General features: G+C 43.0%; 3 protein-coding genes across 6 annotated transcripts in view; 2 read left to right on the plus strand and 1 right to left on the minus strand.

Annotated features, from left to right (window-relative positions):
* Positions 1-4001, plus strand: part of PROK2 (prokineticin 2) — a 12565-nt gene extending 8564 nt beyond the window's left edge. Inside the window, exons 3-4 of one of the 2 annotated variants that reach the window (XM_012652642.1) lie at positions 2496-2561; positions 3845-3949. In XM_012652642.1, coding sequence (XP_012508096.1) covers positions 2496-2561; positions 3845-3949 — 171 coding nt within the window. Of the gene's footprint in view, positions 1-2495; positions 2562-3844 lie in introns of both variants that reach the window. The other variant, XM_012652643.1, reaches the window with a different exon arrangement.
* A 14169-nt stretch (positions 4002-18170) lies between these two features.
* On the minus strand, positions 18171-19301 carry GPR27 (G protein-coupled receptor 27). The gene has a single exon (XM_012652646.1). The coding sequence runs from the start codon at positions 19299-19301 to the stop codon at positions 18171-18173; it is 1131 nt and encodes a 376-aa protein (XP_012508100.1).
* The window catches only part of EIF4E3 (eukaryotic translation initiation factor 4E family member 3), a 74835-nt gene continuing 71314 nt past the window's right edge, over positions 18575-22095 (plus strand). Inside the window, exon 1 of one of the 3 annotated variants that reach the window (XM_012652647.1) lies at positions 18575-18704. The gene's annotated coding sequence lies outside the window, so the exon portion shown is untranslated. Of the gene's footprint in view, positions 18705-18967; positions 19137-19716; positions 19881-22095 lie in introns of those variants that run through there. The other 2 variants (XM_012652649.1, XM_012652648.1) reach the window with 2 other exon arrangements.

Genomic DNA, 22095 nt, shown 5'->3' on the forward strand with positions numbered 1-22095 from the left:
CCACTATCCACATTGATTTCTTGGGATAGCATCATAGCTGTGCTTACAGGTTCACATCGGCGAAGAGACTCACAAGACATAAATATGCTTTAGTCCAACGCAAGTTTTCTCAACTTCGGCAGCGTATGCCCTTTACGCAGTTTCTCCCAATGGTAACATCTTGCATAACTATAGTACAATATTACAGTCAGGATACAGAACATTTCCATCACTACATGTGTCCCTCACATGGCCCTTTTTATAAGTGCTATTTTCTCTTTAAAAAAGTGCTGCAAATGGATAAGAATTACGTTTTTTCAAAAGTGCTGGATGCCCTGCCTTGGTAACTGCTCAAATTTGCTATTTGGAATTCTAGGCTATTAGAAACTTTGGTTTGAGTATTTGGTTGATTCTTAAGTAAACCATCAAGTTTGGACTGAATGGTTCCAATATGCGTCTTCTGTAAGCACTTCCGAATGCATTTGTGACCAGGAGACACCTATTAGCTTCATCACACAGCGTGTGTAGATCCTGGGAGTCAGCGGGCTAGTCAAGGAATTGGCAAGCATCGACTGAGCGGGTAATGTCAGAAATCTCGGTTTTTGTCATTGGGCGCTCACAGGTGTGAGGGGAGGGGGCACATTGCCATAGGCTGGTGCAGTTAGAGTCGGTGGGGAAGGAAGGAGAAACACAGACTGGATCGTGAAAAAAATGAACTGGGTTTGAATGAGAAAAGGGCAGCCAGGTACTAAGGGACCTGCAGTGCAGTCTAATCGCTGTCTTAAGGTGTTCGAGGCAGATCCAGATTGATGTTTATATAGTCTTGGTGCCCTTGAGAAGAAAAGGAATACAAGATCTCTGAAAAGTTTCACAAAAGCATATGACCTTGTGAACACATTGCCAGGGCCCCTCCTAGGTCCTAGAGCAGCCTGCGCAAGTGAGGGGTAAGTGAAGCCTCTTTGGCTTCACAGCAGATCCGTCTGTATCCCATCTCGGAGTTTGGTGGCACTGGGCCTCCTCAGCGCCAGGCATGGGCAGGGCGAGGGGGAGCCTCAGGACCTGAGATGGTCATCTGGTCATCCACTGGCCTTTAGGGAGTTCGTAGTCTATGCAGGATGAGGGGCAGGGGGAGGGCGATAGGCATTTAGCAAATATTTTCTTGAGCGTCTACTGTATACCAAGCTATGTGCTACATGCTCATAAATAAAATGGACACAGTCCCCTCTTCAAAGAGCCCAGAGTCTGGGCATGGTGGTATTTGAGAAGAGAACAAAATCCAGAAGAAAACAGGGCCAGGTTTGACTACCAGCACTTTTTCCTTCTAGCTGGGTGACCTCAATTGGATACGTTACTTCTCCTCAAGAGGAAGCCACTTAGCTTGTCTCAAAACAGGGTGGAAAATGTGGCACACAGGTTTGGGGTGACACTCAGACACTATGCCTTCTGAGCCTGACCCGTGGCAGCAGTCTGGGTTCTCTTTCTTTTCTGCTGCTTTCAAGGTGCCAACAGCCCCATGTGACAGGCCAAAGAGTGATCACGGTGTCATGATGCAGAAAGCACAAAACCTCAGGCACCGTGAGAGCACTTATGCGTAGCTGACACTGTCTTACCGGTTACCTGTCTTTCATCATGAAAACTTGAGCTCCATGATGATGAACGAAGGGCCTTTCCTGTTTTGTTCGTCACTATATCCTCAGCACCTAGAGTAGGGCCTGATGTGTAGGTGGCACTCAATAAATATCTGTTGAATGAGTGAATAGAAGAAGCATACTTGGTGGCTTCCATTTATAATAGTTTGACATGTTTGTCATAGGTGTATTTTGTTTACTTACGGCTCGTTTTCCTTGGATATTGGTGCCTGTGACAGTTTTTCTCAACCTTGGCGCTATTGACATTTGGTGCCAGGTAATTCTTTTTTGTGAGGGGCTGTCCCCTACATTGTAGGGTGTTTGGCAGCATCCCTGGCCTTGACCCACTAGAGGCCTGTAAACACTTCCTGCCCCCAGTTTGACAAACGGAAAATGTCTCCAGATATTGCCAGATGCCCCCTGGGGACAGAGTCACCCTAGGTGAAAACCACTGGGCCATGCAGTAGTGTTAGGCATGGTGAAAAGGAACCTCTCCAAGTCTCAGGGTCAGAATGGATTATAAAGGTCACTGATTGTCCCTGCTGACGCTATCCACTTACAATTGTCTGAGCCCATCCAGCTGCACCCACCTCCTCTGATGTATTCTTGGTGGCAACAAAGGAGCCAGCCCTCAGTGTTCCCTCTGACTCACACAGTGACAGAACCATTCTGAGCACAAGTGTACGTTAAGCCGATGGCCAACATGCCTGTTTGTAGACACCGTCCTTAGAATCTGGGAAGTAACAACGTATCAAAAAGACCGAGGAACTGGGGTGGCTTGGTTGTATCTTGCGCCGCCTGTTCACCACACAGACACCCTGCCCTCCTATTGCTTCTCTTTCTTCCCTTCATATTTATTGATCTCAGTCATCTCCCTGGCCCTTCCAGAACCATTTTGGAAAGGGAAGGCAGGAAAGAAGAAAGAGGAAGAGAAGAAAAAGGAAAAAGGAGGAGGTAAGAAGAATGTGAGCATGATACCACCGAAAGAGACACCTGGAATAATTAATTAGCCTTTACATTGTTGGACTACCATAGAGTTGGGTCCAGTTCAGCCCCAAAATAATGTTAGAATGGTTCTGCCACTGTCTACAGATGGGCTTTTAAAAAATATATGCATAAAGAAATCTATTTGAAGGCATCTGGAAGATGAACCTCAGATTCTCTCAGAAGGATAGATCATCGGTGCGGGGCAGCCTCTTTTGACAGAGTAGAATAGGAAATGTACTAGAATGATTTCGAATAAAGCATTTGAGTTTGGAAGCAGGAAGAACACATTCTCTGCCGTGTCTAAACCACATGAGAATCTCTGAGACATGCGTCTGTAACAGCTTGCCTCTCACACCTTAGTCTGAATCAGTCATTTGCCATCCCATTTCACTGGCTATCGCACATCTCCAGGCCTGGGGTTAAACTTTCTCCATGTAACTTGCAAGACAGGCAGATTCTCAAGAAGGTACCATTCCTAGGGATAGAAAGTAATTTTTGCTCTCATTCCTTCTGGAAAACATCCACGTTTTGAGTATATTCCACTTGTTACTGGCACGGAGAACCACCACGCTAGCTGTTGATCAACCCTCCTCAGCCCAGCCTCACTGGTGACAAGGGCTGGGCTCTTAATGTAACTCTAGGAATGAAGCAGACCTTTCACTGCTGGGTCTGTCTAGGCCATTTATGCAAATTGAGCTTGCCCCCTTCCCTCATTTTCCTCTGTTCCTTTTTAAATTTTTTCCCCAGCATTTTGACTCTGGGCATCTGTGTGCACATATATGAATTGTATGCATTGTTTATTGATTGCGAGTTTATATTTGCTCATTACATAGATGTGGTCGTGCCTATGATACCATGTTCTTAAGCAGCTCCAATAGCAGAACACTATAAAAGAAAGAAAATGAGAAAAAGTAAAATGTAGTATAGCTTGATGACTCAAAACCTGGTCTGTTTGGTCCAACTGTGAGCCGAACTTCAAGTTTTAGATGCATGATCTTGGACAATTTGCTACTCTCTCTGTGCCTCATTCCCTCATCTATAAAATGGGTATAATTTAAGTGTTTGCCATCTTTCCAACATGATTGTAAGGTTGGGAAAGGATAATATATAAAAAGTGCTGAGCATATTGCCTAATAGGTAGTTAATTCTGAATAAACGTTAGTTATTGTTATTCAAAGATGTATCTCAAGAATGATTTAATTTTGTCCTGAAACATTTCCTGCTCTAAATCAGTCTTCTTTTTTGTTTAGGTTCCATTTTTTGGGCGGAGAATGCATCACACTTGTCCATGTCTGCCAGGCTTGGCCTGTTTACGGACTTCATTTAACCGATTTATTTGTTTAGCCCGAAAGTAATCACTTTAGAGTAGAAACTTTAAATGTGAATAACCACATGATGTCTGTAAAGTCTTACTTGTGATTGTGCCAAACAAATAATATGCCAGAAAGAAATGCTCTTGCTTCCTCAACTTTCTAAGTAACATTTTTATCTTTGATTTTTAAATGATGGGTTTTTGTTTTTGTTTTTGTTTTTTTTTTTTTTTTTTTTTTTTTTTACTGAAAGGGAATTTTAATTTTGGATAGAAATATAAAGTATAAGCCATTATGGAACTGGTTCTCATTTCCCTGTTTGTGTTTTGGTTTGGCTTTTTGTGTTTGGCTTTTTTAATGTCAGTAACTTACCCATTTTCCCAAAAATGAGGAACATAAGAATTTGGTATTTAGTTACAGAAACATTTTTTTTCCTCACCTCCCCATCTGTGCCCCACGATGCGTACACACAAACCCTTTGGTCTCTTCCCTCTTACTCCTCGAAGAATGTTAAGGCCCTCACTGTATTCTTCTCCATTTCCCTTCTCTTCTCCAGCATGTTAAAGTAGAGGGTCCGTGTCGTTTGGCTGGCAGAGTCGCTGTCGAGAATCAAGCTTTTGTCCTGATATTTAAACAGTGGAAAGAGTGTGTAGTTGAACTAGACACGCCACCCTCCTCTCCTGCAGTGGAGGCTGGGAGCGCTTCTGGAACTTCTCTAAACTTGTCTGTCCAGTGGACCTCAGCTCTGCTCTTTGGTGTGAGGACACAGGAATGGAAAGCCAAATTAATTTAGTCCAGATTTCTAGATTTGGGGTTTTTTTCCTACATAAAAGACTTCTTTTCCAATACAATATTACATTTATTCCTTTTTCTTTTTATAAAGTTTATTTTTTCAGAAATTCTCCTAGTTGGAGATGTTCTAGGAAGCGTCACTTGAAGAGGAAGCATTGATTTCACTCTGGCATACCACTAGTTACCATTTTTAAATTGGTATTAAATTGTAATTTAAACTTTATTTGTAACCGAAAGGTCTATTATAATGGATCGTCTGACATCCAGCCATTTGTACCTGTATCAATATTGCTGTGTAAAAATTCTGTATCAGAATAATGACAGTACTGTATATCATTTGATTTATTTTAATATTATATCCTTATTTTTGTCACGATCGTTGTCACTTTTTATTACAAGCAGATTTCTATATAGGCCACATCCTAACATGGGCAAAGACTCCAAAGTTGGTAAAACAGCCCTAACAATGTGTGCGTTTTCATTTTACATACAAGAAAGTTCTGCTTCGTATGGATTTTTTAAAGTCGTACAAAAAATAAACAGCGTGAGGTTTTAGAGCATGAAGGAAAATGATGACATGCAAAACTGGTTGTAATCAGGGATGGGCTTGTGGGAATTCACTGTATTGATTCAGCAAATAGTGATGGAGTGTGTCTCGTGGATGGTCAGGCAGGCTGCTAGCCTGTCAGGTCCTAGCCATGCAGTGATGCCACCGTAGACTGGCCTTGAAAAACCCACCACGTATTGTAAATAGATTCAACATCACAAATAAACAACTTATGAAATGTGTTTAACTGATTAAACTTACCCATGCCAACCCTCCAACCATTAAAAAAAAAAAGTTGTTCTTTTTGTACTTGTTTACTCACAGGGCTTACAATTGCACGTCGTGTATAACTTTATCCCTTGGGCTAACATGTCCCATACATGTATGGGATTTTGCTATACTAATTACCATACTTGGTGAGAGAAGTTATTTTTGGTTCAGTTTAGTTGAAACATTCCTCAGTGAGTTTGCTGAAAAAAATTAGACTTCAACAAGTGGAATTATGGGTAAAGAAACAGGCACTTCGGCAACTTTGCTAAATTTGTTTTTGTATAATGTTCGAGACATCCTTTTTCGTAAGTGGTGAAAACTTAATTAGGTCAATCATCCATTTTTCACCTAAGTTAAAAAACATAACCAACTCTTACACAATTTTGGTTTTACATATGCCAACCCAGTTTTTTAAAAATTGCTATGGCTAAAGGTATACCTATTGCCACACCTGAAGGGGTGGACTACATGTACACAGTCAAGAAATTGAATGTGAAGTTTGTATAGAAAATTAAGAACTGTATCCACTGACTCATTACCATCCAAAAAAAGTAGAACTTAGTCATTTGCTACCTTTCCCCTCGGTCATTATTTTTAGTGTATAGTTGTGTTTTGTAATTATTTTTAACTTGTTACCAAAATTAACACTTTTCACATAATTGTTTTTACAAACTTGTAATCATGCTTCTTGGAGGTTCTTTAACACAATTTTATGCAAACCACACTAAGTCTTGTCCAATGAAGGCTATGGTGCTGTTTCTTCCGGCTTTGAGGATGGTCTCACACAGATGTAGGGACTTCACAGACCAGAACTTCTGCAAGGTGAAAGCAAGGTGGGAATTCACACAATAAAAGCTAAGTCAACAGCTTACGCTGATGACAATATTGTGAATGAATTCCATCCATTCTAAGGTGGAAATAGATCTTATTTTGACCAAACCTCAGGAGCAAATTCAAGTGGACCTTTGGATTTCTTTGCAAATATTGACTTCTGTGAAAACTGTCATTTCTGACTTTGTTTATTCTTTTATCCAAAACATTTTTTTTTTTTTACCATAGAAAAGTTTATGCCAAAACTACTTCCTTACATACCCTCCTCTCTCTGAGGACCTTCATCCTTCCCAGCATCTCAATACAGTTCTTCTGTTAGAGTCTTACAAATCCCTACAAATCCCAGTGGTAGATCAAACACATAAACCAGTTTTCCTCTTCATTGGCTTTAATATCAGAAATCTCACTCCACTCTTTTCTAGCTTCACTTTTTAGAAAATTCAAGTTGGGGCATTTTAATTTTAAACACAGGACATTGTTGGTATTTGGTGAGGGTCACTGTAAAATTCACTGGGAACCTTTTATGATCTTTGTCTTCACGTTGCCGTGTACTTCAGATAATATCCTCAGAATTAACATTCCTTTCATTCTCTGATGTCTCCCACTAATTTGTTAATGCTCAGTACTCCCTTTTGAATTAAAGAGAATTGTATTTCTTTCAGTATATCCAAAAATTTTAACCGACAAAAATTGTATATAGTACACCACATGATGTTTTGAAATATGTATACATTGTGGAATGGCTAAGTTGAGCGGATTAACATATATATTACCTCACATACTTATAATTTTTTGTAGCAAGAACACTTAAAACTCTCTTAGTGATTTTCAAGTGTGTAATATTAACTATAGCCACCATGTAGTATAACAATCTCCAGAATTTTTTAATGTATTCTGAAGATGAAAATCTTTAACAATGTGATCTTTAAATAAACTTCATTACCCCCACCTATATATATAAGTAATAAAGTTTTTGGGGGGTAATAAAGATATATATATTTCAGAGTACACATTTCCCAAAATTAGAGGTGCAATTAATATGCTGTTCTTGAAGTACCATTCCCATTTTTTCCATCACCCACCACCCTCAGAGATTCCGATTTGACTTGTCTGGGATGAGGCCCAGGTGTTGGGAATTTTTTTAGAGCTTTCTGATTAATTCTAAGGTGCACCTATGGTTGAGAGCCACTGAGACCAAATAAAAGACTATACTTCTATGGAAAAATTACTGCTACACTGTGACACTATTTGATGAGCATCTTTCTAGTTGAATTAGAAGTGAGGAGAGTAGCTAAACGTCTTTGTCTTTTCTTGCCACCCTAAAAACTTCCCATCATCCTCAGTATAAATGACTCCGTTTCCTTTCATGCCAGAGGGAGACTCACAGAAGGGTCCCACTTGAGAATCTGAGTGGCTGTTACACAGCCCACTTGAAGAATTCATACAGTTTCCTAGAGTTAGGTAGGGAAGCAGGCCCTGTCCAGCCTGGCTGGCTCCGTAGCTCCCTTGGTTTCAAGAGCTCTCACATCCTCTAGTGCACCCAGGTGACCCAGTTCCTGAACTCCCCAGCAAGTACTCCCTTCTCCCAGCCCTTTCCCCATACGTCTCAGCGTTTCATTCTTTTTTACGGGATCCATAAATCATCGAAATGCTTTAGAAAGTCCAAGTTTGCACAACACTGTAGCTGAATAAATCAGGCTAGTAAGCATTTCGATAAAATGTATATATATGTGACAAAAGATTAAAAGCAAGAAAGTGGAAAATTGTAGCGTGGACAACACGATAACATGATTACTGGCAACAAAATGCACAGGATAATCTATATCATGTGCATATCGAGGATGTATCCTTGTGCCCACGTGGGGATTCCCTCACCATGAAGCCTGGAACACCCACTCATGCAGTTGTGCCAGCCGGGCAGAGCGACAGCCTGCCCCATGGAGCGACAGCTGTGTGTGGCACACAGTTGCAGGCACTCTCCCACGTTAGTCCCGGGTTTCTCCACCTTGACACTGGTGACTTTCTGGGCCATATGATTTTTTGTTGTGGAGGCCTCTCCTGTGCATATTTAGCAGCAATCTGGCCATTACTCACCAGGTACCAGTAACACTCTCCAGTTGTGACAACCAAAAATGTCTTTAGACATTGCCAAACATCCTGTGGGGGTCGCGGGTGGGGATAAATAAGCTTTTTTTGTGTCTGTTGAACATCATTTCATGAAAATTTTTTATTTCAGTATCAAAAGTTGAAAAGATGATATTCAAAAAACTATACCTCCAAATGGGACTTTGCAAAATCAATATCCTAAAAAACAAACAAAATATATTTGCGTCCAAAGTAGTGGAAAGGTAAACATTTGATACAGTTTATACATTCATTCAAAGAAATGTCAGTTATCTCTTAACTCTATAGTTTACTGTGTTTCAAGAAGAAATTTTTAGTCACTTTAAAATAAAGCTTAAGGCTCAGATATAATAAAATTAATTCGAGCATAGATGAATGATTCCACGTCTTTGGAGTGCACTTGTAAGCAAATTTCCACATTGTTTAAATCCGAATTTTCATTATCTTGATTAAAATGTGATATAGTTTATGAAAAATGTTTTTGTTGCAGAAACACAAAAGCTTTACAAGCAAAATTGGGGAAAATTGTGCTTTATTAGGTTAAACAGTTGAATAACTGTTGAGAAGTTTCACAAGTTGAGTTTCTCCAATAGACAAGATTGAAGCTGACATGGTATTTGGTTCATTCTTAAAAACAAACAAATCATTGAAAACTTCTTATTGTGGAAATTTTTAAACATAAAAGTAAAAAAAAAAAACCTGTCAGGAAGTCTCATATATCCATCATCCATTATCTTATCAACATTTATCATCTGAATTTCAACCCCCCCCACCTCCACCCCTTCTGTATTATCTTGAAGCAAATCAACTTGGCCCCTTCTCAATAGGGCCCACTAGTCACTATTCTATACAGGAAAGACAGCCCCATTCTTTTGTGTTATGGACACTGTCAGTCCTTTCTCTTTTAATGGTGGCTCTGTGCTTAAGTCCCCAGATGTGGCCAAAGTCCTTTCACTGATTAGCCTGTGCTCCTAAATATTTACTCTGGAGACATATTTTTGATATTTTAAGTTGGAGTTTGAAATGGAGGAGCAAAATGTTTCAGGCCCAGATCATATGAATGAATATTTGCTCCTGTATAAAATTTTAAAAGATAATATTTTGCTGCTCAAAGTATAAGAAACTTACAGAAGAATATTGCTAACTATGGTGCTGTGATTGGTTTACAGGGAATTGAATTTTGTCTGAAATTGTTAGTCCTTTGGACAGCAAATGTTAGTATGTTCTATTAATGTTTTTTGTCTTTTTTTTCTTTTTCAAGCTATTGTAACAAAATAATATTAATGTTTTTTGGATTTGGTTAGGAAGGGGAAAATCCCTGAATGGAAGATGAAACTGGTAGACACTAGTTGTCTTCCACAACTCATTCATTCTCATATTTATTCATTACTTCTCAGATTCTCTCTCTCTCTCTCTCTCTCTCTCTGTCTCTCTCTCAGTAGTTTTAGCCGGGCACATGGCTACCCATCTAGACATCCAGAGACTGCATTTAGCAGCTGCCCAGGTGTGGCCCTGTGACTTAAAATCTTAGGGATGGAATGTGAACGGAAGTTATCTGCCTCACTTAAAATTGCCCTTCATTTCCTCTCTGATGGGGAAATGCAACAATTTATTGTCTACTTTGGACCCAGAGACTGAAGGCATTTGGGGAAGATGACAGAGCTGACCCATCAGCCTGGGTTAGTGGACGACCTCCTGAAGCCAGGGAGAAACAATTAAGCCATTCTTATTTCATCTCTTCTTGTTAAAGCACTCCCATCTCTACCCTAAGCAATAAGTGGAATCATTCTTTTCAAAAGGGCATCATTTTGTTATACTTTATACTTGATTTTGTTATCTTTAAAAAAATTTTTTTTTGCATTCTTGTTTAGTAGTTGTCCTGCAGAAGGTGGGGTCAACTGCACACCCACCCTCCCAAAATTGGCTTGGATGTCGGGACTGATGGCAGGAGGATGTGGCCAGATTTATCATACACATGATGGAATTTTCTGGTGAAAGCAGGGCAAGCACAAGTTGGCTCAGGTGAAAATAGCAAGTAAGTAAGGTTGATTTTAGCTCGTATTGTAAGGTTCATGCTAGGGTTGGGTAGCCCAAGTGTAGGGCAGAAAAGAGAGAGAGAAAGAGAGAGAAAAATGAGGCTTAAGAGCTGTCATTGTTCCAGTGTCAAAAAGGGGTTTTCCTCTTTATTGTAGTCCTGATGTGATATCTTAATGAGAGCCTGCTAACCAAATGGAGGAAGAATCTTCAAATCAGAAATGGTTGAACTTACTTATATATTTTGGTCACAAGAGCATTCATATTTAAAACCCTAAGAAAATATGTTAATCCATCTTCTTGCAGCCAATGTTCCAAACTCTGAAAGATGTCACCTACCCGTGGATTAAGAAATTTTAGAGACAGAGAAAGTCACTGAGATCCATTACAACTGAAAATTTTCTTATGATATTTAAATGAATTTTGATGTTGCCAAAAGGTGCTAGCAAAAAAAAAAAAAGAAAGAAAAGAAAAAAGAACAAACTTTAAATGACAAATTTTCAGTGAGCAAAGCTAATTTTTTGAACTAGCAAAAGAAAAGCAATATGCCATTAGTGAAAGACTAATCATGTCTTTGTATAATTGTGTTCCTTTCAATAGAGACCAATTATTAAATATATATAAAGCTATTTAATATTAATATCTTTATAAAACTTACAAGGTAACATACGAATTTTTAAAAAATCCTTTGTCAGACCACATGTCACCATACTCATAAAGGATTAGCACAATTATGCAAATCAAATTCTAGAAATAGCTCTGGGTATCCCATAATTCCTCAAGACAGATATGCAAATTAAACTGTGGGTTAAAATAATCACATGCTGTACCATTACTCTTTACATCACTTTGCAGAATGAATACCTGCATGAGTTCTTTCCTATCTCTGTCTTTTCTGCCCGTCACATTGCCATGCACGTTGGTCAATATATAGGAAATGTATGGGGAATTTACAGGGAATAAAAGGGGAAAAATGAAAAAGACAATGAAGAAAACTTTCATCTTGTGCATTTTAAGTTTAACGATTCCTATAGAACTTTTTAATGAGACATGGATTAGATCGGCATTGAAACATAAATAATTTTTCAGAGCCCTCTGAAATTACAGCACAGATGTATCCTCAAGAAAATGAAACCATTTATTGTTCTTTCCAGGTTCCAACCAAAAAACAATGTGTACTTCTCAGGTATCATTTCCTGGCTGAAAATAAGATTTCCATCCTAGAAAGCTACACAGTCTGGCATAATTCAGGTAATATAAATGTATCAGGGAGATGTTTAAATATACACTTTTCCACCAGTTTACATATTCTCCACCTAAAATAGACTGGCCACTTAAAACTTAATTTATAAATGACTAAATTATTCCTCCTGGAAGCAAAGTAGTATAATAGTAGCTTTAAATTACCTGTCTCCTTAATGTTATTGTGAATAGGATTGCTGCATTTATGCCTTGACATTGCAACTTAAAACGTTTTTTGCATGATCTTTCTGTGTAATTTGAATTTACTTCAAAACTTCAGGCTTTCAGATACAAATACTGAGCTGTTTATTTATCTTAAATGCCCAAGACCAGCATACAGGATTTGCCGCGCACCTGTTAAGCCTCCCCCCCAACACCGCCCCCTTTTCTCTTAAACAAAAGTACAAAATACCCTTTTCTGTAGGTAAACCTGCTATTATTCCACTCCCCTCCCCCACCTTTGCATGGGTGGGGCGGTCCTTTCGAGGGCTACGTGTTGTGATTTCTGTCCAGTTCTGACATCGTTAATCAACAGCATCTTTGCTGACTCTCCTCACGACAGCAAGATTTTGTGTAAAAAACTTCCTCCATTAAAATGACCACATTCCTTACTGGCTCTTGAGCACTTGGATAGAATTGGAACCGAAAACTTTAAAGAGACAATTATATGGTTTTATTTCACATAGAGAAATGTATTTGAAAAATGGATTCCAGAGTGAGGATTGTGCAGAAGGAGTTAGAAAGAAATATAAGAACCTGGCACGAGGAGGAAGATGGAACCTGGACAATTTTTGTTCCAGTCTTCTTGTGTTTCCTTCTTTCCTCAACTGGGTAATCAGAGATATAATGCCCAGGACCCTTTCTAGACAATCTATTATGGTGTCTGGCCTCCTCAGTATCCCCGAGCTCTTTACATAGATCTGTCTTTTGGCATCTATGATGTTCTGCCTTGCTTTATGGTTTTGGGTGCATTTGCCAAATTTCCCCAACTAGCTTGCTAACCTGTTAGCAAGAGAACTGTGCCTTCCTTATCCCTGTGTCTGTCTGCACTGCCCAACATAGAAACTGCCTTCTTATTAGTTTTCAATATCTACTCATTAGATGGACACTTCAGGTGGTTTTCTAGAATCCTCTAATTAGGTTTATGATATCTAAAAAGTTTAAACCTACTCTGATCAAAAAGATACTATAAAGTGCCATTAAACAGAACTGGCCTAGGGATAGGTATTTTTTTAACTTTCTGGACTTATTTCAACCTGAGAAATTATGTCGAATCTATCTCAATGTTTTTCTACAGCCAGGTTAATGTCACAGTGAGCAACAGGCAGAACAATCTGATAGCTGGAAAAAATGAATTAAGTAAGTCTAATTTTCACAAATTTGTGGAGACAGGCCCAGGCTATCAAGCATACCTATTCAAGGGGTGCAGGGAATGGAGTGATTTTAGGTATGGTTGCAGTCACCTGTTGCTTCAAGTAACAGGCTTCCTGAATATTAATGACTGAAACAATAGTAGTTTTTATTTCAAAACCAGAAGTCTAAAGATAAGAGTTTGCGTCTCTGGTTAAGCAGTGCAAGAATGGTAAAACAGGTGCCTGTACTTTTTTATCTTTCTGTCCTGCTATCTTTACTGTGTTGACAGTGTCTCTCCTTACGGTTGCAAAATGGCTGTTGTGGCTCCAAGCATCACATTCTTACCCAACAATATCCCAAAAGGAATGAAGATGGAGAGGAAGAAAGTTCCCTTCATGGGCTGAGTTAGACTTCAAAAGTCTTTTCCAAGTGGGAGGAAGAGCAATAGAGAACCCCTTGAAATCAGATCAAGTTTGCTTTTACTTCTATTATATTTACTCCTGAAGCAGCTAAGAAGCTGTGCAAAGGATATTGATACGGGAGTAGGATGTGGGTGGGTGGAGATGGCTTTCCATTGCCTCCCCTTTCCCTGAGGGAGAGGGTCCTGAAGTTAAGTAGTCTTGGCTGCCCACACAGAGTGACACATTTGTCAGGTGAATAGAGAACAATATTTTGGGTCTGCTGCATTTGTAAGCCCAGCCACGTCAGTGTGCACAGACAACTTAGAATGCTGGTAGGACAGCAAGTCTGCTACTTAGCCAGCCATGGCACTTGGATCTAATGATTAAGTTTGGAGCCCTGAAATCCTCGCAGGGTCTGCACTGGGACAATCTCCCCCCGTCTGTAGAGTTTACCCTCTGTGTCTAGTTCACTCTTTATGTCTGGAAGCTTAGCAGGTCCAGGAAAGAGGGAGCAAGGACGTTGGACATAAGGAATAACACATGCAAAGCCATGAGGATATGACACAGTGTTCGGGGCACTGCCAGTGACTTGCAGTGACTGAAGTACAGGGCCTGAGAAGAGAGTGGGAGGAGCTGAGACCGCAGAGGGAGCCAGGAGTCAACAGTGTGTGCCAGGTGCCAGAGTGCAGACTTTGTCAAGGTAAACAACGTACACTGGGAGCCCAGAGGAGGCAGCTGGACCAAGAAGGGCTTCCTAAAGTCTTGGACCTGGGTCCAGCAAAGACCTGATGTTCAGCCAGAACCCTAGCATGTGCTTGTACAGGTAAGTTACAGCCACGCCATCCGAGAAGTTAAATATTGTGACGATTACCCCTGCTCTAGAGGGGTTGGTGAGGAATTCCCAGGCAGAAATAGGGGATGGGGCTTTCCAGGAAAAGTGGAGAGCTGGTATAAAAGTAATCCAAGAAGGGAGAGGGGAGAATACAGAGGGAGGATGAGCAGGGTGGTGGAGAGGCCAGACAGTGAAAGGCCTTCTGTGGCAGACACAGGTTTCCCCTCCATCCTCTAGGCCTTGGGAAAACAGGGGGGACCCAACCCTGCCAACCCAATTATCCACCTGCAAAATTAAGTGTGAGTCAGTCCTAGGACCTGGGACCTTGTTACCTTTTACAGGGCAGGGCATTTGAGAATGTAGACGGCTGATGGTGAGACCTCAGACTTGGCAGAAATAATTGTGTCATGTTTTATTGAGAGAGAGAGAGAAGAAAATGAGGGAGGAATGGAGGAAGGAAGGAGAGGGAGGAACGGAGGAAGGAAGGAGAGGGAGGGAGAAAAGAAGGAAGGAAAAATAGAAAGGAAAAGGAAATGGAAAAGAGAAAAGTAGAAACCAATATGGCAAAACTGACAAGATTTACTAGGGTTGCATAGGGGAAACAGATTATTTATCATAGTTATTGATTTGTTATATACTTCCTCGCTTTACTTGATATACTACATTTTAAAAATAATGAATATGTCAGGTGTAAATTTATATATATATTACATATATATAAACAATATAATCTCTCTGCAAAGCTTTTTGACATATCAAAAGGCCTAAAAATGCTTGGTTTTGACCCAATAATTCAATGCCATAACATGCAAAGGTGTATGTATAAGAAATCTATTTTCTATTGCTTCAAGTATACAATTCATTTAGTTGTGCTAAATTAATTTCCCAAATAAACAAAATGAGCTATTTTTAATGGGGGACTCCTCCCCAAATACACTGTACCTGTCCTGGTACAATGAGCAATCTGGACACAACTAACCATTTCTTGATGATTTTTGATTAATTAACAAAGTACATGTTGGGAGGGGGGAGGGGGGAGGAGGGAGGAGGGGACGGGTATTTGCATACACAAAGAGTGCAATGCGCACCACCCGAAGGATGGACATATTTGAAACTCGGACTTGGGGGTGGGGGCAAGGGCAACATACGTAACCTAAACATCTGTACCCCCATAATATGCTGAAATAAAATAAATAAATAAATAAATAAAAACAAAGTACATGTTAATAGATTCATTGATCTGTTGCACTTCGAGAGGCTTTTTGCCCCTACACTCTACTTTCTCCTAGACAGGTTGTATCTCTCTTGGTTCATTCTTTTTCCTTTGGGGTTGGCTGTTGTTTCTTGCCACTCTCACCTGGACTCTCACTAGAAATCTTGCCTTCTCCCACCTAATCAGAATTTAAAAACATAAATACAAAAACTCACGTAACCAAGTTTGTACCCATTGCATCTAAATTAAATTCACATCCAAAGAAAGGCCTGGAGGTATGTCTCCCATCATCTGAGAAGCTTGTTAAAAATGCTTTTTCCCATGGGCCTCATTCAACCCATCCTAGTAAGACTCTCTGGACCACACAAGCACTTAAGGTAATTTTTATGGATGTTAGAATTAAAGAACCTCTGGCTTATTGATTCTCCTATAAAAAATATCCCCTGAATTCAAGGCTATGTAGTGCCAACAGGTCGTCTCTGTTGCAGCCGAGCTACTGCTTAAGGCTGGAGTGGCTCAGGAGTTGGCCATGATGGGCTGGGTTCTTCCTGTGCCATGCTGGGTGTGAAATATTCTGAATAGCACACAGACTTGGTGACCTCTATTTTTTGAACTTGGATCCCTTGGAGGGTTAGATGAGGAGAGATTTACTTCCTGGGCCTCTATGTCTTTGGGTTGGCTGAAGTTTCTGATGAGTAGCCCGTGGAATATCGAGGTCTACTTGGACTTATGACATGGGAAGAAATGGAGTTATTGTTATTCATTCTTTCCAAACATGAGACTGACTTCACAGACTAACTTTCACAAACAAAATAAAATAATGCTTCCCACTTACCAGAGTTAAGTTGGCCACACGCTCTTATTATTACTAATCCCTTTTGGACTGAACATTTAATAGTTTATATTATACTTAACTAAAATAAACTCAATATAGCACTGCACCCAGTTTTTACTTATTTTTATCAAAATGGTTACTTTGCTTATACTCATGTTTCATGTTTTAAAAAGTTTTTATGTCATTTAATATACAGTAACTAAAATTCTGTCATACAAATAAAAAACAATTTTAAAGTGGTATGTATGTCTACTGCTTCCCTTTAAAGAGAAGATTTGAAGATTTTTATCTTGCATTTTAAGTTAAAAAAAAAAAAACCTCTAAATGTCTTGGGTATACTGATGGTCAAACTATGAAACCTGAAACTAAATAACATGCACTAAAAGGTGAAAAGAACGTGAGTAACATGCTCAGTCATATGTTAGTATTAGTCACCGCCTCAAACAACAGCATACCCGCTCCAGAATGAAAATACTGGTATATTTGTGTAATGCAAAGAGAAATACAGATATAAATCCTCAAAACGGAAGGTACATTAATAAAAATGTAGCATTATAAGCAAAAAATATTATATAGTACTTGCAGAATTTAGTCTTTCAGTTTAAGATTACAATATCTAACAAAGAAATATTATTTAAATTATAGTTCTCATTATTAATTTAAAACAACCATCAGTAGAACAGCACAGCTTATCCTAGCAAACATTTTAAGGAAATGCTTTGTCTCCTAGAAATAAGGTATCATTATATTCCATTCATTTATACCATGAACAACAGAACGATTTTCAAAGTGGAAATTAGTGTCATAAGACAGAATAAAACTGGGCTTCTCAAAGCACAAGCCATTTCCATAAAATTATTTTAATTTTTTAATTGGCAAAAAATACCTAAACAATTTTGACTTACTACTCTGCTTCTCAGAGCCCTCCCAATCCTCAAACCACAATCGGTACATACAAACACATGCAATACTGTATTTTCTCCACACCATTACTAACCAAAACACTTCTTACCCTTTTAAAAGTTACAACTTTAATGTTTCCATTCAAGACTGGTATAATACAGAGAGCAGTTGTCACTGTGTATTTTTTTAGTAGTATAGAGAAAACTAGGAACCAAGTCTTACTTGTTCCTGCTTAAAAAATGACTGCCTTGCTACTGATTTCCATTTCTGCTCTTTAAGTTCAATATCAATACTGCACAAAGTCCTCAACACTTCCAAAGAACCAGCGCCGCACAGCTGACCTCGCAGCTGGCAATTCAGAGGGAATTTAAGACGACTCCCACCCCCAACCCCCTTTCTCCTGCTTCCAACAGAAGATCCTCAAGAACTCTAACTTGTGAAGTCCCCCTAGGTTCCTCTACTTCACTGCAAAATGTAATGCCACTTGAGGTTGTCAAAAATAGCTTCTGTAGAAAACTGGCCATGGTCTTTAGGAAACGCTGCATGAAGAAAATTAGTTTAACCTTTATAGAAAAAGAAAAAAGTAATCACACATGGAATAAAAGACGTCAGTACCAGTACAAAAAGACTGCAGGGCTTATCGTCAGGAAGAAGAAAGTATATTTAGGAGGACGAACGTACGGAGCAGGAGCGGGCTGCACCATCCTCCTCCTCCCCACCCCTACCCACAAAGGAGTCTGTGCAATCCAAGTGTTTGTCCACGTTGAGAGTCATTTCGAAGGCAGCTCAGAAAACTAAAAAGGGGACAGAAAGGAAAGAAACGACGTCACTGTCCAAGCCAAAGGGAAAGGCTGGGTTGGTGGCGGGCGGTGTGAGGCGGGGGAGTCCCTCATAGACCAATGCCTTTCAAGTCGCAGGGATGGGTCGCCTGGGTGGTCCGGGGGCTCTGGCAGCAGGGGAACTGGGCCCTGAAGCAGTCCCTCAGCTCCCTGTTGAAGAGGAAGCACACGACGGGGTTGATGCCGGCCTGCGCGAAGGTCAGCCACACAGAGGCCGTCAGGTAGGCCTGGGGCACGGCGCCGGGCCGCACCAAGACCCGCAGGTAACTGGCCACGACGTAGGGCCCCCAGAGGAGCAGGAAGAGCAGCGTGACGGCATAGAACATCTTGCACAGCCTCTTCTCCGTCTTGAATTCTTCGAGCACGAGGAGGCGGCGCGCACCGCGGCCCGGCCCCGCGGGCCGGATGCCCACGAGCGCGGGCGGCGTGGGCCCGCGGCCGAAGCCCGCCGTCCAGTTGGCGGCCGCCTGGCCGGTGGCGCCGGGGCCGTGGAAGGTCCAGTCGTGGCTGACGGCGGGCACGAGGCGCGCGGGCCGCATCTTGCGGCGGTCGTGGATGAAGAAGAGCAGGCGGAGGTAGACAAGGTGCGTGGCGCCCACCACCACGGCCAGCAGCAGCAGGAAGCCGAGCGCTCCCGGGGCGCCGTCGGGCCGCTGCTCCAGGGCACACGGGGCGTCCTCGTCGTCGCCGCCGCCGCCGTCCAGCACGGGCGGGAAGGCCGCGGCCAGTGCCAGCGCCCAGGCGGCGCACACCAGCATGGCGGCGCACGGCCAGCCGGCCAGGCGCTCGGCGTAGAAGCGGTGGTGCGCGATGGCCAGGTAGCGGGTGACGCCCACGCCGAGCAGCAGGAAGGCGGCGTGGAAGCAGAAGAGCGCGGCCAGGAAGGCGAGCAGCTTGCAGCCGAGCGCGCCCGGCGGCGCCCCCGCGGCGGCCGCGGCACGCCGCGCGGCCAGCATGACGGCCGGGAGGCAGGCGAGCGCGCGCAGCCCGTCGGCCAGGCACAGGTCGAGCAGCAGGTAGTACGGGGCGCGGTGCAGGCTGCGCTCCCGCACGATGAGCAGCGCGAACAGCACGTTGCCCGCCAGGCTCACGCACAGCAGCAGGCTGAGCGTGGCCAGCTTGAGGCCCAGGGCGGCCGCCTCGCCGCCGCCGCCGCCGCCTGGCTCGCTCGCGTTCGCCATCGCGGCCTCCCCAGGCCGTGCGCTCCGCCCCGGGGCCGCCCCCGGCCTCGCCGCTCCCGCAGGCCGCCCGGCCCGCGCTCCCCCGCCGCACGGGCCCTGAGCGGGTTCCGGGCTGGCGGGACTCAGCCCGCGCCCAGCCGGCCCCTTCTCGGCTCCCCGAGCCGCCGCCGCGCCACCGCCGCCGCCATCTCAGGAATGGTGCGCGCAGGGGGCGACGGCCACTCCCTGCGCCCTGGGCGCCGCGGGCTTCACTGCGGACAGGGCCGCGCCGCCGCCCGCAGCCCCCAGCATCCTCCTCCTTCTCCTCCTCCTCCTCCGCTGCCGCCGCCGCGCCTCTTGGCTCTGCCCCCCGCCGGTCCCGCCGCCGCTGCCGCCGCCGCCGCCGCTGCCGCGGAGCCCCCTCCCCTCCGCCGGAGCGCGCAGCGCGGCCGCCGCCGCCGCCAGCCCCGCCGAGGCATCCCGCACCGCCCGGGCAGGCTGGGCTGGGGGCGCCGCCGCGCCAGCTGCGGGGTCGGGAGGCGGCCGGGAGGGAGGCTGGGCCCAGGACGCAAGGTGGCGACAAGTCGCGTTTGGCCCCAGGTAACGGGGGTCCGGCGGCGGCGCCCGCGCTGGGGTCACGGTGGCTGTGCACGGGGGTGGTTGCCTGGGATGGCAGGGTCGGGAGGCCTCAGGGGGCAGGAATATCAGGGACGAGCCTGCTGCCCGAAAGCCAATAATAATTAACGGCAGTAATCATCATCATCGTAATCATAAAACCAATAATACTCAGGTGAGCACTGATGTGTTGGCAGTGTGCTGGGGAGCTTTACAAGCATCATCTCCCTCAACAATAAGGTCAAAGTTGGTGCTATTCCTAACCCTACTTTATACCCGAGGAAGCACAGGCTTGGAGATCAAGGGAGTTGAGAGCTGGGAAGTGGAGGAGCTGGGTTCGAATTTTGCTTGGTCCGATTTCCAGGGCCGGACTCACAGCGACTCTGTGGCACACCCTGCTCTCTAACTCATCAGTGATCCCAGTGAAGACATATGTCAGGGAAAAGAAATTCAGCATTTCCTCTTAAGTGACTTGGAAGGTGTACCTGGAAGGTGCCACCTTCCTCTCAGGATATTTATTTTCTGGGCGAGCCTGAAAAAGCAGCTCCTGTTCTGATTCTCAAACACACCGGAGGGCTTTCCTTGCACGTGCTCGTCCCTCTGCCTGGACCAACTCCACGGCAGGTTCCCTATTCTTAGAGCATCCTTTCAGAATAAGACCTGTCTTACTCTGTATCCCTGCCCTCTGTTCATTTCCTTCTTAGCACTTATACTTTGTCATTATGTATTTTTATTTCTTTTAAAAATCCTGTTCTAACTAGTCTCTAAGACCTTTGAAGGCAAGGGACTATGCCTGTTTTTTGGTATCACTGTATTCCCAGTGCCTACTGTGATAAAGCCAGAATTGAGGAATGTATTGTTTCTCAGGTAAACTCATTTTTTGTGTGTGTGCAGAAAATTATTTATTGCCTACCTATTACTTGCAAGGCTGACACCTTGATGGGCATATCCAGGACAACACAAGATCATAAAAGGCCTTGATTGTCAGGCAAAGGAGTCTAAACTTTAGTCTGTAGGCAGTCAGGGGCTCTTGAATGTTTTTGAGGAGAGAGACATGATTAGCTATGTTTCAGTAACATTATTCTGACAGCAGTGATTAAGAGGGATGACAGAGCAGTTCCTGGAAGTCTAGTCCAGAACCTCAGACTTTAATATGTAGAGAAAGCACTGGGAATCCTGGTAAAATACAGATTCTGATTCAGTAGGTCTGGAATGGGGCTGGAGATTCTGCATTTCTAACAAGCTCTTAGGTGATATTAATGCCTACCTGTGGTCCACTGACCACACTTTGAGTAGCAAGGCCCTTGAGGCAAAAAAATCTAAGTGACTGCTAATAAGCACCTAACTGAGGACCCCTAAGTGGCCAGGGGCAAGTGGCTGACCCAGAAGATCTACAAATGTATGTTGATAGAAAAGTGCAATTGATTTTGGAGGGTGTATGGGTTAGGAACTGCATTTTAATAATAGTGTACATGAGTTTATTTTCCTTATGAAATAAGAAGTCTGGAGGCCATTGATATAGTGGCTGAAGGACTGAGTCTCTGAAAGTCTTTTACCTTTTCCCTCATGATCACAGTAAGCTGCTGACACCCCAGCCATTGCTTCTGCATTCTAGGCAGAAAGAAGGAAAAGAGGGAAACAGCAAAAATATTCTTGCCATCCTATCTAAGTAGGCCCCCCTTGAAGAGCTTTCTAGAAGCCCTATATTATGACAAACACTTCAACATATCATTGGCTGTCACTGTCAGCAAGGGTGGGTAGGAAATGATTTCTTTATTTCTTTGTTTAAAGTCAGAACCATAGCCATAGAGAATTTAATCCTGTCTTGATGTGGGCTTTAGCACTTAGGCTGCATCTTCCCAGAGCAGGGAATGCCTTCTTATAACCTACTTGAAGACACCAACTCTGGATGGAAATACCAATGGCAGCCTTCATTTACTGAGCACTTGCTATGTGCCAAGCACTGTGCTAAACACCCAATGTCTGTTATTTAATGTAACCATTGTAATGGCCACATGTAGCATGTACTGTTATAATCTCCACCTTACAGATGTGGCACAGAGTGGTTAATTTGTTCAGGCTTTCACCACAAGTGACTCTAAGAGATGGAAGTCTGACTTTAGAGCCCATACTCATAACTACCATAAACACTGCCTCTTCATCATAACTGCAAAGAAAGCTATTGAGTTTGTAAAAACAG

This window comes from Propithecus coquereli, unplaced genomic scaffold (genome assembly GCF_000956105.1).
Source record: "Propithecus coquereli isolate 6110/MARCELLA unplaced genomic scaffold, Pcoq_1.0 Scaffold391, whole genome shotgun sequence".
NCBI lineage: Eukaryota > Metazoa > Chordata > Mammalia > Primates > Indriidae > Propithecus > Propithecus coquereli.

Excerpts from the sequence above, each read along its gene's own strand:
- GPR27 (XM_012652646.1), bottom strand. The coding sequence starts at position 19,301 with ATGGCGAACGCGAGCGAGCCAGGCGGCGGCGGCGGCGGCGAGGCGGCC.